Raw genomic sequence first — 18,155 nt, forward strand, 5'->3', positions numbered from 1 at the left:
GGTAAGCTTCAAATGGAGCAGGGTTTCCAAATGCCCTATTCTGTTATATAACATTGAGTTCCTCCTAAAAGCAGCACCTGGTATTTCCAGAAGTTCAGAGGTGCCTCATCTAGTGTATTTCCACTTGCTCTTGAATCTTCCTCTTCTTTGTTTTTCAAGCTTCCATTCTTAGTCAGTCTGGCAAAGGCTCACCCCTTTGCTCCTCCCTCTCTGCACACAATATTCCCTGGAACCCCATCTACTCGAGGCCTTCCCAGTATTCCATGAATTTTGCTCCTATCAACAGCTTGCAAGATGAAGGGAGGACATGTGTCAGAGAAAGCATGTGGCATGTGAGAAAGCTTATTTGAGAACATGATTTTGTATTTGAAAACAAGCTGGAAAAAATCACAACTATTGTCGTGGTAAAACAAAGAACTCAAAGAAAAGCTTGGGAGAAACCATCTTGCCTGGCAATAGTAGAGTGATGATGGTATCTGTGGTGGGCATGATCATTGTACGTTTATGAAAAGAAGAAGGGGCTCTAAGGAAAAATGCTGAGAAGCACGACAGTGTGTGCTTTCCTTGCCTGTGTCTGTGTCTTTGCTAGTAGTGTCCTCCTCCTCTCAGCACTCGGATTTCTTGGAACCTGTCTTTTGCCTGCCGCACAGCATCAGGCACTCCATTGTGCTCCCATTATGCTTTATTTATAACATGTCACCCATCACCCTTTACCTTTATCATGCTAAGCTCTGATGTAGTGAATGCTTCTGAAAGAGAATCACAAGAGCACTGCGACCCCAAGGAGACAGTTGGAGATCTTGGTTCGTGCCCCTCAAACTGCAGTGTGCCAGGAGTCAGAATGGATTCTGGAACGTCACCCTTAGAGATTCCAAATCTCTAGAATTTGAAGGTGGGGACATCAGAAATTGAACTTTGTACATTTCCGGTTTATATATCACACATTGGGAAGCACTACAGAACCTGGGCTTAAAAAATCTCCTTACATGTTCTGGAAGGAAAAGAAGCATTTTGGTAAGGACAACCCAGCTACATCCAATCATTGGTTTGTTCACTCAACAGGCATAGATTGGCAACTCCCAAATGGAGTGTGACCTGTTTTGGTGAGGCTGTGCAGTAACCGTCCCTGTTATGGTCATGACCACGCTCTTTTTGTCATCTGTTGTTTCCCTTCTAGTAAGCTTAGGCCCATTCTTAGGGCACATCCTAGTCAGCGTAGTAGTTGGTAAGGACTTTAAGGGGTGTGTTGACCAAGTGCAGAGAAGAAGAGTGAGGGGAAAGGAGGTTTGCATTTTAAGAGAGAATTTCGATTCCTTGGTATTTCAAATCTCGGGAGGAGAAGAGAAGCATTTCTTTTACTGAATTTCTATTGTGTGCCCAGCACTTGATATGTAGTATCTAATTTAACCCTCACAATAAGCCATGAGGTAAGTGTAGTTATTCCCATTTTACAGAGGACGAAGCTGATATTGATGGTATGTTACTCTTCGTAGCTGGAAACAGGTGGATCCAGGACTAGAACTCAGGACTGACTCTAAAGAGCACATTCATTCTCCTCTACCTGGATGCCTCTGTCACCTGGTCTGGAAGATCCTAGTATGTGCCCTGTGTGGAATTAAAGACTGTTCTTTGTGTTGTCCCTAAGAGTGCTGAAATTGTCCCATCACCTTCTTAACTTTCCCGAGAGTGAGGAAAAGACAACTGGGTCACCTTAGAAAGAATGCTGACCGTTAGAGTGAGTATCTCGATCCAAAGAAAGCAGTGCTGACTGGTGAGCTACCTTACCGCTAGTAAAGCAGCGCTCTGTTGTTGACATACCTTGATCCACATGTTGGAATCTGCAACCAAATACACCGTAAAACGGGGTTGATGACCTTTTGCTAGTCAAATCCGAAGTCTTTTTCTCAGGCCTTAGTTCCTGAAAAAGAGATTCTCAGATATATATTTTTCAGATATATTTGATATGCAAGATTATTCATTTTCTATATTTGATGTGGGGATTATTAGCAGTTTAGGAAATTCAGGTGCATGAAGAGGAAAAATTGGCCCACCATGTATTTGACCCTTGTATTATTACTTATTATCCAATTTGAAGAGCTCAGGCTAGGTCCACCTGCTGGGGTCAGCTGACTGTGGAGCCCACAGTCAGTACCTACCACTTCATGGGAAGTCTAGGAATCCAGAGCCCTTGCTGGAAGGACCGTCTCACAACTTCCTCTGGCTTCCATGCCTTTAAACATCCCCACTCTTCTGCTTCTCCAGCCTTCCCTCTTCTTCCTCCTCCTTTCCCTATTTTTTTTTTTTTTTTTGTCCTGGCATTCTCCAAGTAAACCGATCTTCATAGCTTCATTTCTATTTTTCTCTACACGTCTGTTCTCCACTTCTCACCCAGGTTCTTGTTCCTTCTTTCCTCTTGCCCAGAGGGCAGTAAAGTCTTTCAACATTTTTCTCAAACCAGTTCCCCCTCTTCACTCAGCTTCTCCCAGCATTGGTCCAATGGCCCATCTTTCCAGGAATGGTCCATTCTTCCTATGACCCAGGCTCAAAACCTGGCTTAACTTGATTACCTTGTTCTCCCTCCTATCTAGTCACTGGAAAAAGTAAAATCTTGCCTCAAAGATTTGGTATGTTCACTGTATTTGGTATCTCCATAGATTTGGTATCTGCATGGTATCTCGCTCTTCCTTTCCGGTCTCCTTTGCCTGGACCTCACATGTCTGTGCTTCCCGCAACTTTCCCAGATTGGCTCCCTACTTCACAGGGCTATTGAAGGGTTGATTGAAATAATAGCAAGTATACGGCCAGCATTTATATGCATTATGCTAACTATTTTATTTGTTACTTCATTCCATCCTTACAACCACCATGCCATGGCTATTTCCATCACCTTGCAAATGAAACTGAAGTTCAGAAAAGTTAGGTGACTTGCCCAAGGTCACACGGTGAGTGAGTGGGTGAGCTGTCACTCAACCCATACCTGTTTTGTTCCAGTGGATGCTTTTAACTATTAAATTTCGCTGCCTCCTAGGATATAGTGTGTTATCTAATGGGGGCAATTAATAAATATTAGTTTCCTTCCTTCTTCCTCCTTTTTCTATCCATTACCTTTTCCCCCATTCTAGACTGATTTCCTACAAATGCTACCTGCATCTGAGCCCCACCATCCTTCAAGGCTCCCCTTTCTCCTGCATGGAGTCAGTCCTTTACTCCACATTTTTCAGGCATCACCAGTGCTTTCCTGTTTTCTGGTTGCATATCTTGTCTACTTAGATAAATCCTAGAAAGGCTGGTTAGCTGCTGTTTCTTTTGTTTCTTTTATGTGCTGTCAAGTCCTAGGGTAGCTGACTTTTAATTGAGTAGGCATTTGATAAATGATTGTTAAATGACTGCATTTGGGTTTTATCTTGGGAGCCGAGGTTACTGAGCCATCAGAGGCCTCAGAATAGACTGGAATCAGGATACACAATCCACCAGAATTGACTGGAAGGGTGCAACTCTTGTGGACTGATTGGGTAATTGCCACAGTCCAGGCAGGATTCCCAGAAGAGATCCTGGTCTCCTGAGAGGGCAAAGAGAGGAGAGGAGCACAAGATAAGAGGCGAGGTATGCATTGACTCTCCTGTTAACATACTTCTCAGCAACTATTCCACTCCCTAGTCTCTCAACCTCCTCGCAGCGGCAGAGCAGGTCCCTGAAAGCTGGGGAGAAATGTTATGGTTGCCTCGTTCCAGGTCCCCAGATCAAGGCTCCAGAGGTCTGCCCAGTATAATTGGGTGTAATGGGATGGGTGAGTAGTGTTTCTTAATACAGCCTGATTTAAGAGGTGGGGCAGAACCCGCAACATTTTTCCAGAGTCACTTTCTGTGCCTGCACCCGGGCAGATAAAGCCTGTGGGTTTGTGACCACAGGATGTACAGTTCTGCCAACACATTTGATATCTAAATCTATAAGACCAGTTTTGGCCCTTCTGCCTGTCAACAGAGTCGAATGTAGCAGCTCCGCGCCCAATCCCAGTGTCTGATAGACATATGCACACCAGGGCCCTAGGAATGCAAAGAGAAGTGTCGCCACTTTTCACCTGGAAATTCCACTTAAAGAAGAACAAATCCGAAACATAACCTAATCTGGATTTCCCGGCCAGACCGGGAAACCGATTTCTGCCCGCGTTGGCCTGGTGGGAAGGAAGAGAAACTCGAAGGGGGGAGAACTGCTGAGTCTGACATTAATTAAGCCGCGGCAGGGAGCAAAACCACGGAGGCTGTCGCCCTCCTAAACTCTCAGGGAGACACGTCAGCTTGAGCTCGGGGCAATTTCAGCAGGCGAGGTCCCGGCCCGGGAGGGGCGGCGGGGGACTGCAGGCGGGCTCTAGGGCCCAGCGGCCGGGCGCCGGGGCGGGGGTGGAGTGTAGGGTTACAGTGACGAGCCCCACGACCCTCCCCGGCCCGAGCGCGGGGAGCGGGGAGCCCGGAGCCGGGAGCGCGGGCGGCGGCGGCGAGCGCGGGACGCTCTAGGACCCAGCAGCGGCTGACGGCTTCGGGGCTGGAGGTGAAGCCCTGGCATTTCTCTCCTTCCTGTGTGAATGGGGCTGACTGTCGGGCGCCGCTTCCCCGCGCTGCCCCACGCCATGCCCAGCACGCTGCCCGGCGGCCGCCTTCCCCAGCCGCGCCACTGAACTAGCCATGGTCGCCTCATGTGGAGGGCAAAGTTGCGCCGGGGAACTTGCGAGTCTGCGGTGAAAGGTAACCAGTCCCCGCTCAGGGTGCGGGGAGGGCGCCTCCGAGTCTCCCACGCGAGGGACCCAGCCGACCGGGCTCCTCCACCCCTCGCTGCTCCCGGCACGGGGCTCCTCCTCGGGAACCCGGGGAACCCGGGACTGAGATCGGCCCCGGCGACTTGGGCAGCCGATTCGGCGCGGGTGGCCGGGAGTGTCAGCCACGGCAATCTTGCTCTCCCTTACCCAGATTGGCTTAAAAAAAAATAAAATAGAGCAGAACTCTGTTCCCGCGCCACCCTGCAGGCCCCTGGTGCCTGCGGGTCGCATCTCCGCACCGCCTCGCGCCGCATCCGAGCCTGGGAAGTTGTGTGGGCCGGAGGGGCCGGGGCCCCGGGGTGCGGGCGCGCCCCCGACGCGGGGCTGGCCTTTCCGGAGGGGCGCTGCCATAAGGCTGCGCTCTCCGAGACGCGCCCGCGCGCGGGTCTCCCGGCGGCCGAGGGAGGGGGCGGAAGCGGGTGGCCGGTGGCCGCTGCCCTCCGCGCGAGACAAAGGCGCGCACACGGGCCCGCCCGAAGGGATGCGGCTCCTGGGCCGGACCCTTCCTGCCCCGCGGGGAAGTCTCGGCTCTGGTGGGTGGGGGCGGCCAGGGGGGTCGCGCTCCAGACCCGCGGGCTCGGATCGCGTTAGCTGCTGCTCCTTTGTTCTCCCCAGACAAGTTTCTTAGAAACTGGGGAGTTAGACTTAGCTCTCCCTTGCTGTTAGTGCTGCCTTTAGAAGAATGTGGTTTCAGGGGGGAAAAATTAAACTTTCCAAGTGGAACTGGTTTTTCTTGGAATGTGACATTTGTGGCAGGAGGGAGATTGGCACGTCGGCCCATGACAGCCCAGCGGAGCCGGGGGCCCTGCGCCGGGGCAGGGGCCGAACGTGCCCCGTAGGCTGCAGGGCTGGAGGAAGAGGCGGCGGAACCCACGACGCCGCGCGCGCACCCACCTCGAGGGCCTCTGCCTCCTGCCCTGAGCTCGGGGCTACGTTTCCAAGTTTTCCCCCTTAGGAGCCCAGGATGTGAATGCCTGCTCGCTACCCGCAGCTCCCGCGCGGCTCAACGCTGTACTCTGTAGTGTCTTGATTGGTGGCTGAGAAGATGTTCCCTTTCCATTTTTGTTTGAAGGTTTTGCTATTTTGGCTTGGGTGTTGGTTTACTGTCTTCAAATGGCAATGCTTTCGAAAATGCCAGGCTACTGTATGGATCACCTGGACTGGGCCTTCAGTAGAGGGACGCCCTGATCCTGTGGCTCTTGCGGTTGGGACCGAACATTTTGTGCCCTTGGTCCCTCAACCCTTCTTTGCTCTGTCCTGATAAAGTGCGGGCATGGTTGCCCATTTCCTTCTTTCATGGCATATTATGAGAATCGAGTTTTTGTACTGCTTATAAAGTCCTTGGTTGGTAGCGTAGGTTGGGGTCACGAGAGCCAATTACGATCCTCAAAGATGCTTTGGACTACCCCAGACAATAGCGTTACTTGCCATAAGCGAGTAAAACCAGAATAGAGGGATATTAATAGCTGCTATCCCAAAAAACTTCCTTCCTTTTCGGGAAGTGAAAAGTCAAGGCTTGAAATGTTGAACAATTATGGCTCTCTGCAGGGCCTGTGGGTCCCTGCCAGACTGACTTAAGGTTTCCCCTGGCGGCCCACCACTGCTGATTGCCCGCCATTCCTGGCTGCCCACCACTGCTGACTGCCCACCACTGCTGGACCCCAGTAGCTCCCTGCAGGTGGCAGACCCAGGGTAAGGATTAAGGGGGCTGTCTAGATTGCAAGTTCTTGAAGAATCTAGACCAATTTGAAATTTATTTCCCAGGACAGTGTTCTGAGCATGTTCATAGTGCATCTACTATGAACATTATGGGAATTGTGTGGGAACAATATTTAAATACACTTTGAACTGTTTCGCAGAGGAGTAAAGGGTTGGAAACCACTGATTTGACCAGATTGAAAAGGAGGAAGACATAGAAGTTTTAGAGATGCCTCTGGTCTCCCTGGTGGGGTCTAGGGGGGATATTTAGTTTTTGGATAGGTACAGTTTGACTTTTGTGAGATATGTTTCTCAAGATAAATAAGGAAAGCCTGGTAAACTCTGCAAATGGATAGGAGGGAGACAAGGTGCTGCACTTTTAATTCATCCTCCCTCTTTTCTTTAAAATGCACAGGAGTCTTGGTTTTTTTAGGTTCTGTGCTGATGGTGGAGGGTGAAGAATACTAATATACTGAAGGGCATGTGGAGATCAAAGCATTTAAAAATATGTCTTTTCATGGAAGCTAATGGAGGACTTTCATTTTAAATGCGATTTAAAAGTGCTGTTGTTAAGAAAAGCACACGAATGCAGAAATGTGAGTAATTTTATGGGAAGGCACTATGCTGATTAGACTTGAGAGTGTCTGCCCTTGGCCAGTGAGTCTGGAGGCTTCTGTGGGTAAAGCTGTGCTTTTTTTTTTTTTTTGAAGTCTACCCCTGTGGAGAAGAGAGGACCTAGGGCCTGGGGGAAAGATGGCCGAACTAATTGAAATTAGAAGGCAGCCTGGCTGGTGAGAGTTGCAGGGAAAAGTGCAGCCCCTAGGTATAAGGGCTCTTTTTCTTGAAAGTATTTTGTGAAACTGCTTTGAAAATGATTAAGTACTGTACTGTATAACATAAGGCTTTTTTTTAAAAAAATATAATTAATGACTTCTGAAACAAGGGAATTACTAGTGAAAACTGTAAAAATCTGAAAGATTTTCCAGGCCAGCAAAATAAAAGGAAGTAACTTTGTAAGACCTGTTAGTAGTTCTGATATGCAAAATTCTCCCAGAGTAGCATCCTGCACGCCCCCCCCCCCCAACACCCTCATGGGGCTATCTGCATTTCAAATGCATATGGAAGCAGCTCAGGTCAGGAAATCCTCTAGCGTTTTGAATAATTTTTGATACAATTTGAATAATTTTTCTCTTCCTATTTTTTCATTAATTTTGGTAGGCTCTTGTGTCCCAGAATTCACGAGGCAGTGGAATACTTGAAAAGCAAGGGGTAAGTTGGAGGTCAACTAAGAGGACATATTTGATTATAAGGTTTGTTGGAAATAGTCTGAGGTTGTTGAGGTTTTTGTTTGTTTGCTTGGCGATTTTTTAAAAAATTTTTATTTTGTTGGTTCGACTTTGTTTTGTTTTGGAAGAAAGGCAAAATTTAAATCTTGGCCATTGTGGGTAGGTTAGTACACTACTTTTGCTGAAGGAAGCCACGCCTGGGCCTGTGTGTTGGCGCGTTGCCCGTTCTCTAAATTGTGAGGCCCTTGGCCTCTGTTCTTGTGAAACAGGGACTATTCATCCCAGGCACTTAGGATAGGACTTCTGGATTCCCAAAGGGGTTCACACATCAGGCCCCCCCCCTTTTTTTTCCCCATCATTTTATGAGGGGGATGGACAAGTAGCTCTAAGATGTTAGGAAATGTATCCCTGTTAAGACTCTGGAGAATTGGATTTAACTTTTTTAAAAAATGAAGTCACATAGACCTACTGTGTGCCTTTAAATATGTGTTTGGGACCTCTCTGACCAGTAGTGTAGCTATATATACCTCTTATTTGTTAGTTTTATTTTGCTTTTAAGTAGAAGGCCTGTCGTTCACTTTTTAAAGAACTTTTTATTTTGAAATGATTATAGCTTTATGGAAAGTTGCAAAAATAGTAGAGAGGTCCTGTGTACTCTTCACCCATTTTCCCCCATTGGTAACATCTTACATAATCAAAGTACAATAGAACCAAGAAACTGACATTGGTACAGCCCACAGAGCACAGTCAGATTTCACGGGTTCTACATGCACACATCTGTGTTTGTATATATATACTTCTTTGCATTTTTTTCATACTTGTAGATTTCCGTAACCACCAGCACAGTCAAGATATAGAACTATTCCATCAGCTCAAGGATGTCCCTTATGCCACCCTTCACAGTCACATCCACTCTCCTCTCCCTGCATCCAACTGTAAGCCCGAGTAACCACTAACCTCTTCCCCTCTGTCATTTTGCGAATGTTACAGAAATAAAATCATGTGGTATGTGACCTTTTCCGATTCGCTTTTTTCACTCTGCACGATATCCTTAAGATCCACCCAGGCTGTCACATTACCAATATTCATTACCCATCTGTTCTTTTTTATTGCTGAGTAGTATTCCATTGTATGGATATACCACAGCTCGTTTAACCGTTCACCTACTGAAGAACATTTGGGTTGTTTCCAGTTTTTGGCTCTTACAGTTGAAGTTGCTGTGAACGTTTGTGCAAGGGGTTTTGTACAGACATGTTTTCATTTCTCCAGGGTAAATGCCCTGGAGTGTGGAGTGTGATTGCTGGATTTTGAATGGTAGGTGTATGTTTTGTTTTTTTAAGAAATTGCCAAACTGTTTTGTGGAGTGGCTGTATAATTTTGCATTCCCACCAGCCACATATGAGAGATCTGGTTTTTCTCTGCATTCTCACCTGCATTTGTTTATTATTTTAGCTGTCCCAAGAAGTGTTCTAGTTTCAGCCTGGTTTTAATTTGCGTTCCCTAATAGCTAATGATGTTGAGCATCTTTTCATGTTTGCCATCTGTATGTCCTCTTTGGTGAAATGTCTGCTCATGTCCTGATTATGTTCTAACTGGATTGGGTTTTTTATTACTCTTGAGCTTTGAGAGGTCTTCGTCTATTCTAAATAGGAGTCCTTTGTCAGATATATGGCTCGCATATATTTTTTTCCAACATGTAGTTGGCCTTTTTATCTTTTAAACCGGACCTTTACAGGGCAAAGATTTTTAATTTTGGTGAATTCCAGTTTATTGATTTTTTTTTCCCTTTTATGCATTGTGCGTTTGGTGTCACATCTGAGAATGCTTTGCCTAGGACTACATCCCGAAGATTTTCTCCTGTGTTGCCTTTTTAAAGTTGCATAGTTTTACATTTTTTAAAAAAGATTTATTTATTTATTTTATAGAGATTGAGAGAGAGAGGGTGACAGGGAGGGGCAGAAGGAGAGAAAACTTAAACAGACTGTGCTGAGCGAGGAGCCCGGTGTGGGGCTCCATCTCACGACCCTGAGATCACGACCTGACCTGAAACCAAGAGTTGGATGCTCAACTGACTGCACACCCAGGCGCCCCCATCGGCTTACATTTTATGTTCAAATTGTAGTTCATTTTTGCCCTCTTTTAAGAATTTGTATGTCTGGCTTCCAGTCTTAAAAACCATCTCTTAGGTGTTTATTACGTTTTTCGGGCTCTAGAGTCTACACAGTTGACTGAGGCACGTTCCCACTCTCAGGAGCTCAGCCCTTAGTGGGGCTGTTGTGCGGACATTTCTGTGTGTGAAGTGCAGTAAGAGAGACAAACGTGCTGCGGGAGCACTGAGCAGAGAGGGCTCGCTTCGCTGCAGGTGGCGAGGGCTTCCCTGGCAGGTCGCCCACACATGGCGGGAATAAATCAGCTCTCGCCTTTGACGCAGTTTTTGGATATCTGGATTGCCCTGAGTTCTTCAGTGTGGGTTATCCCGGTTCTTGAGCACATGCTGAGGTCTTGGGGTAAACTAAGTATGGTTGAGGGCTTTTTGGAACTGCACATGGCGTAATAACTTAAAAAATAATAAAATACAGTACTTAAAACTCAATAACATACAGAGTATGAAGAAAGTTAGATAGCTTTAAAATGAGAATGTGTGTTAAAGTGAGGAAGGTGGTAGTATTCCAGATTGTGTAGGAACGGTGGACCTGGTTTGCTTCCTGGCCCTGCTGCCTCCTTGCTGTATAATCTCAGGGAATTTGAAGACAGTCATAGTTCTTACCTCTTAGAATTGCATGAGGTGAAAAGAAACAGTGCTTATGTACAGTGCTGGACACATTGAAAGCACTCAGTAAATACCTGCTGCCATTATTATTATTATTAAAATTACAGAGAGACCAGTGGTTTTAGAATGTTATGTGTTTTCTCATGTATGTCCTTTCTCTGAGAAGCTGGAATTCCAGTTCTTATAGAAACTTAGCTTTTCACAGTTGGGAACACTGTGTCGTGTACCAAATATTACTTATTGAATGAGGTTAGAAGTTAGGACACTGTGTTCACAAGCCAGTACTGGCTATAAAATGGACCTTTTCCCCCACCTATCAACCAAGATTTTCTGAGTAAAGAACAGTCTCCTCTCCATCCCAACCACAGGAGGTCTGTGTGCTCTCAGAGCTAGTTCAGAATTTACCGTGCTTGTTACTGTAGGTACAGTAAGTCAGGGTTGATGTCACCAGGATGTGTCCCAAACTTTGTGACCAGCAGCTCCCTTTCCTTTCCCTCCATGACCAAGTTGTTTGTTTCTCAGAGGAAGTGGAATGAACCTCAGATGTACAGTTCTAGAGCAGTGGTCTCAAATGTGGGTGGACATCAGAATCACCGGCAGGGCCTGTGTTTTAACAAAACAGACCGTGAGCCCTACCCCCGCACCCTCGAATTTTGTTTCAGATAGCTCTTGAAGGGGCCTGAGAATTTGTGTTTCTAACAAGTTTCCGAATGATGCTGGCTCTGCTGGTCCAGGGACCACACTTTGAGAACCGCTATTTGAGAGCATAGTCTCCCTTTAATTGGCTCTAGACTGAGGTGCTTAACTCTTCGAAACTGAATGTGTTTCTGTTTAAATGAGGGAGATGGAAATAGATTGATTTCTCAGGTTACTAGTTGATCTGCGTAACTCTGTGCTCGGCTCTGATCACCCTTCTGTGCCTTCCTGCTTTCCAGCCCTGACTTTTCCTTCTCCCAGTTGTCTTTTGTCACTCCTTGGAAGACAGGCCGAGTTAGGGTGTGTGGTTACTCTATACAAGCCCTATTGCCTTGGCTGTCACTTACTCTCTGTAAAATAAAGGTGTTGACTCCATACTTACATCGTGATGTCGCTGTGAGGCTTCGGTGAGGTGATGCACGTGAAGGGACTACGTACAAGGTAGAGCATGGGGCAGAATTCGTTTCTTGTTGTGAGCATCCTTGATTACCCTTCAGAATGGCGTCCTCGCACTTGAGGAGGGATGCTTCTCCTGATGCTGAGTTTCGCTGCTGCTGGGGGCTTGTGAAGAGTGCATGACATCTGAGGGCCTCCGTGGAGAAGGAGCCCCAGTGCCTAGCCTAGTTCGACTGCCGACACCATTATGGGGCTTCGTAAGATGGGATGGGGACACATTTTTGACTGAAATGAATCACTTCTCCCTTGAAGTCCTGTGTGGACTGATTGGGAGAGAATAATACCACAGGGTGACTCCTCTGTCAACATGAACCTTTTCTGGAGGCTCATCTCATTGGCAGGTGGGTCGGCAAGACATTTGGGTTATGCTGGGCGCAGGGCTTACCCGGTTAGCAGGCTGTTATCAAGAGGTGTCTACTGTTTCTGGGGATGTTTGTGGCTTTGGTTCTGTTCCTGGCGTTCTCCCGGGGGTGAGGTCCTTGAGAGAAGCCCATAGAAATGCTAGTGTGGAGTTAGCACTGAGTGGCCCTTCTCCCGGGGAGGATCTAGAGGCAGCCTGCGCTCCTCCACCTTGGGTCTGTTCCACCGGTGAACCAGCCTTTGTCAGCTTAAGGCAGGAGGCGGGCCTTTGGCCGGTGTCTGGACTTGCTCAGAGGCCCTTCCACATGGCATCATCCTGACAGTTGCCTCCTTTGAGAGTGTTCTGTAAGCTGTAGGGTTCCTTTCCCTTCCCCACATCCAGCTCCTTGCCCTGACTTCCCAAATGCCTCTTGTGTACTTCTCCTTCCTTTGCAGGTGCACACGCGAGGTGCTTAGGCACTGGTTACCCGGCTCTGGAGTCCACGCGAGCCGCACAACAGGTCTTCCCACTTCTCTCCTTTCGCACCTCTGCTGAGCTGCTCTGTCCTTCCTTCTTTCCTCCACCCTTCTCCGAACAGGCAGAGCAAGACGAGGATGATAGGGATCTTGTCTTCCAGGCTCGCTTTGCTTCCTGCGTTAGGTGGGGTTCGCCTGCGCCCTGCGGCCCGGCGCCAGGGCGGGAGGACACATTTCCCATTTAGTTGCGGCTTCTCAGCCGTCAGGGCTGCTCTGGTTAGTGTGACCCCCCAAAGACAGGTGGGAGGCAGGCCTGTCCCTTCCTGACGTGAACTGTACTCTGAGGGACTCTGAGAACCAAGTTCCTGAAGAGTAAGCCCCCTCTGTCTACGGGCCTGGGGGAAAGGGCTGACTAGGAAAGTCTCTGGCCAGGCCTGTTTCCTGAGGGACCAGTCTCCAAAGACCACGGCAGCGAGGCTGATCACTCATCCTGCTGATGCGGGAAAGGCTGAAAGAAGGGCAGATAAGCTTGCCTGTCTCGGATCTTTTGGGAGCAATGGGGGAATCAAAGAGGAGGAAAAATAGAAAAAGCGGCTAGGTCGCGTGCTCTTTCGGAATTACAGAAGCCAGCTGCAGTGCCGGGGGGATGGCAGTAATTCACTGCAGAGCGCGGGTGCCACCAGTTTAGTTTGTGTATCCAGAAGACTGAGAGAAAATGTCTTCTGAACTCAAAGTAGCTTAAAATAAGACCCCTGGGAAAGTAATGTAAACAGCATCACAAACCCATTTCCGCAAACCTTAAATATAATGGGGCTGTCAGATAATAAGCAGGAGGTTTGCAAAAGAACATGATCCTCACAGACTTACCTTCCTGTGGCCGTGACTGGCCTGATGGGTCATCAATGAGCAGTCGTGGTGTGAAAAGTGGGGAGTACGTTTACTTTAGCTGACTTTGAGACTTGACCCTGTCAAGTATTCATCCCCCCCCAAAAAAAAATCAAGAATGTAAGATCTAAAAGTGTCTACACTGAGATACAGATTATCTTAGTCCTGAGTTTAGAAATAAAATATTCTGAAATTTTGAAGTATCTTACCTTCAACTTTCTCCAAAATAGATTCCAGGAATTTGGAGAAACAAATTGAAATGAATACAAATATTTATATTTTAATGACAGTTATTAAGTGACTAAGATCACTTTATTAGTTTAGGAACGTAAAGTGTGTTATGTGTAATTAAACTTGCTCATAAAGTGAACATATTTTGTAGTATTAAATTTTGTAGTTAGGCAGTAATCACAAATATTCTAATTGAATTTACTTTGAAATATTTTGACTCCTCTTCAGGAAGGAACATGTTGAACATTAGGAGGCATGACATTTCTCATTTTTTAGATAGACTATAAATTAGGCAACAACTGGGATATAGAAGCATTCGCCGCTCAGTGAATATCTGTCGAGCGAGGAACTGTGGACTGTACAAATCAATACTGAGGTGGAGAATTTGATGAGGACACAATGAAAGGATACAGTCCTCCATCCGACATTGGAGGGTCTGTCACGTGCGTAGAACTGGACTAGGCATGGGGTGTATGTCCTTCGCTCCTGTGGAATTTGGATTCTAAAAGGGCTGTAATGGTGTAAGTCCTTAGAAAACAGAAGACAAATGAACTGGGTTTATTCTGCTCTGAGAAGAGGATGACGAACACGAACAATTTAGAACTGCCTTTCAAGGATTTTATCTTCCCCGTGGACTGATTAAGAGGGAGTGGATTTCAGTTATAGGTATCATGACTTCTAGAGGCTGGGAAGGGTTCCATTCCAAGGAGCTTGGGAGGAAATGAAGGTTATAGATGCAACCAAGGAATTACTAGAAGTGTGGGGCTGTCTCATTCTAGAAATTTCTTTAAATTGAGTAAGTATGAGTGAAGATCCTGTATGAATGTGGGAGGTGGGTCTAATGGCTAGTTTTGATGTGTTCATCTGTGGAGCTTTTGAGGAACTTGAGGAAGCTCTTGTGGCTGGAACTGTGACCAATGTGCACAGCAAGAACCAGACCACGCTCAGTAGGTTTTCCTAGATGAGGGAGGGGAGCCCTTGGAAAACCATCAGGTGGGGCTGTGTCAGGGGGTCCTATGAGACATGTTCTATGGCGACAGCACGGGTTGTGTCTACATTTACCTTTCAGTTTCCTCTTTGATTTGAGTGAGTTATACAATCTGGGAAGAAGAGTGGAAAATTAGTGCTAATTATGCATCATGATTTGTTTGTAAAGTCTGTTTAATCATGTTGAAAAAGCATTTAGGAATCTGTGATGTGATGTTTACTCTTTCAGTTTAAGAAATTAAAAAAAAACAAAACAAAACAGCCCCCGGACTCTTAATTCTGTTTATCCTACAACTTTACTGAGTTCACTTACTAGTAATAATAGTTTTTTGGTAGAGTCTTTAGTGTTTTCTCTATATAATATCATGTTAGGTGTACACAGTAACAGTTTTACTTCTTACTTACCCATTTGATTTTGGATTGCTGCAGCTAGGACTTGCAGTACTGTGTTGAATAAAAGTGGTAAGAGAGGACCTCCTTGTCTTTTTCCTGATCTTAGAGAAGCTCCCAGTTTTTCACAATTGAGTGTGATGTGTTTATCAATAACTATATCTCCAAAAAATAACTCTATATCTCCTTTAAACAAAGCTTAAAGCTCATGAATGCAGTGGCAAAATCAATGCTCCCATTGATGACCTTTGTGTTTGATTCAGACCTGAGATTCACAATTTCCGGAAATGTTCATTATGGGATATTCACTGTGGAACAAGAAGAGAGGTTTTTTTCCTTCTTATTTGTAATGCTTAGGAGAAAGGACACATCCTCCCCCCAACCTCCCAGTAACTACCCTTTGGTCCTTCTGTCTGAAGAGGAGTTTCCTAGGCAGCTGAGGGTGTTCAAGTTAGAGCCTGGTTCTTGATACCCTCTCCAGGTCCAGCTAGGACCTTGCATGCCAAGGTGACAGACAAGTTAGGGGTTTTAAAGAGCGTTTGGATGACACTATGTATTCTTTCATCTTGGCCTCTGATAGTAGGACTACACCATTAAGCTTATTTTCAGAGAAATTGTATATTTTAAGACCTCTCAACCCCAGTGCTTGGAAAATTGAAAATATAATTTTAGTCTAGTTTGTCAATTTGCTGAACAGTCTGACCTAAACAAAACTTTAAATGTCTTCATCTTGTTTTGTGCGTGTGTTTGTTTGTTTGGTGGGCAGCAAAGCAGTGTTCATTGAGAGATAGTAAAGTGATGGCACAAAGCTCCCGAAGAGGGAGGGGGTCCGAGAGGTCTGCCCGAAACGTCTTCGTCTTTGATGTGCTTGAGCATCTTGCTGTTTTTAAAAGGCTCCCAGACTCGATCATTTCTTGAAAGTGAATTTTGTCGCATTGATTCCTGTTCCATTTCTCCATTCTCGTAAAAAGAAGCTAAAATGTACTGAGCACTTATCATGTGCTAGAACGCTGTGCCTTGCACTGTCTTTCTTACTCTTTGTGACGCCTGTGTAGTAGGTCCACTTGCTGTCTCCACTCACTGACCCGGTAACGGGCACCAAGAAGTTAACTCATTCGCTCAGTTCACAAAGGTGATAAATCACAGAGCCTGGATTCTTACACTCCTTTAGGGGCAGATTAGCCAAAACAAAACCAAAAAAATGGCCTCTTTTGCTTTTCTTTCCATTTGGTGGGTATTTTCTCCTCGATCTCTGCTATTCTTTAAATCTTTTAATACTCCGGTCTTCTGGCTTGACAGCACCGTTCTCTTTTCTCTACACTCATCACGTCTTAACATCCTTCTCTTTGTCCCAGGACTGCCTGACTTCCTGCTGGGCAAGTTATTACAGTTTCTTTTCTCCCCGCCTCCTATAAGTAATTCTCGTGGAGCCCTTTTTTCTAGTGAAATATCATTGTTGATTTGTATTCCCTTTTATGAAAATCCCTCAAGGGCAAGGAGATGCATTCACAGGCAGGTGTTTTCTGGAGAGGCTGCTACCTCTCCTCAGACACATTTTCTGTAGTCATTGGAGTCCATTCGTCTGACAAGTAGAGTTCAAGCAGTGCTTTACATCAAAGGGCCTCTGTGTGTCTTCAAGCTTCACCACTTCCGGGGGCTGTGGGCTCCTCTCTTTGCTTGGGCAGCGAGGTAACTCACTCTCATTTATAACTGGTTTGCAGCGATTTTCACCTTAAAGGTCTCTCTAAGTTTCCCATCTTTTGGTCCCTTCCCCATAGAAGAGGCTATTGAATGCAGAGCCATGTTTCTCAAAGTGTGCTCTGTGGAACCCTGGGGGTTCCTGAGACCTAAAAACCGCCTTCATAGTAACACTAACGTACATGTGCCTCTTTCACTGTACAGACATTTGTACTGAGGGGGCAGAAGCAATGCTGGGTGAAACTGCAGGGGCCTTTGCGCGGATCAAGGCCGTGGCACTGACTCTGCTGGTAGTCTGTCTGTCCCTCACCAGCACACACTATAAAAAGCCCGCTTCACTTAAGACCGTTCTTGTTGAAGCAGTTACAAATACTAATTTTGTTAAATCTCCAGCCTCAGCTACACCTTTTTAATGCCTCGTGTGATGAAATGGAAAGTATGCGTAAAGTACTAATGCTGCAAACTGGGGGAGAGCTGTCATGTGACTGGGTCGGAGGCTTAACTAGAGGCTCTTTTCATGGAATGCCATTTATAGTTGAGAGAACAGCTGATGAACTGTGGTAATTCTGATTTCTTGGTTTATTGGGTATTTAGTAGATGTTTTCTCAAAAATGAATAAAGGGAGCCTGTCACTTGAAGAAAATCAGTGTATGCTCTTTGTTGCCAATGATAAAACTCAAGCTTTCAAGTGAAAATTACAATTTTGAAAAATTTGGATTTGCCACTAAGAGCTTGACAGCTTCCTAGTACACAAAAGACTTTTCTGATGATCGCGATCCATGATATATTAACAAATGTGATTTTGTTGCTATGTTATGAACTTGAAGTATTTCCCTGTATGGAAGATTTGCATAGTTCAGTGAACTATTATTTTCCAAATGACCAATATATAAAATTATGAAATCATGGATAAAGAAAGCTCCCTTCAAAGTGAGAGATGGACCAACAGATTTTAATCTGCTAGAATTTAGAGGAATATCCAAGACAAGGTCACTGCTATAGTTTTATATTTCACATTGCAACCACCTTTAAGAAATTAGCACTTGTTGAGTGTGGGTATTGTTTCAAAGAATAGTCACAATTATCTGGAAAGGCTATCATAACACTCCGCCTTTTTCCAATTACATATTTGAATGAGGCCAGATTTCCTTCATCTGCTTCAACTAAAAGTCACACAGCAATAGATTAATAGCAGAAGCAGATAGGAGAATCCAGCAGTCTATTAATAATAGCCTGACACCAAAGAGGTTTGCAAAATTATAAAATAATACTGTTCTCACTGCTTTGTGTTTTGGAAATGAGTTTTTTTTTGACATGAGTTTTCATAAAGAATATTTTTTGTAACTTAGAATGGGTTTATTATTATTGTTTTTAAATGAATTGACATATATTTTAATATTTCTCAGTTTCATTTTCTAAAGTAATAAGTATG

At 45.6% G+C, this 18,155-nt stretch overlaps 1 protein-coding gene across 10 annotated transcripts in view; it reads left to right on the forward strand.

The window, feature by feature from the left end:
* The window catches only part of AMOTL1 (angiomotin like 1), a 146,725-nt gene that overhangs the window by 48,336 nt on the left and 80,234 nt on the right, over positions 1–18,155 (forward strand). The window contains exons 1-2 of one of the 10 annotated variants that reach the window (XM_044386508.3): positions 4,552–4,739; positions 7,727–7,777. The exons of 6 other annotated variants lie outside the window; for them this stretch is intronic. Coding sequence is in view for 2 of the 4 variants with exons in the window: in XM_026505323.4 (XP_026361108.1) it covers positions 4,691–4,739 (49 nt within the window). In the remaining 2 variants the exon portion in view is untranslated. Of the gene's footprint in view, positions 1–4,449; positions 4,740–7,726; positions 7,778–18,155 lie in introns of those variants that run through there. 3 more of the 10 variants (XM_026505323.4, XM_026505324.4, XM_044386509.3) reach the window with 3 other exon arrangements.

This window comes from Ursus arctos, unplaced genomic scaffold, assembly GCF_023065955.2.
Source record: "Ursus arctos isolate Adak ecotype North America unplaced genomic scaffold, UrsArc2.0 scaffold_22, whole genome shotgun sequence".
Classification (NCBI taxonomy): domain Eukaryota; kingdom Metazoa; phylum Chordata; class Mammalia; order Carnivora; family Ursidae; genus Ursus; species Ursus arctos.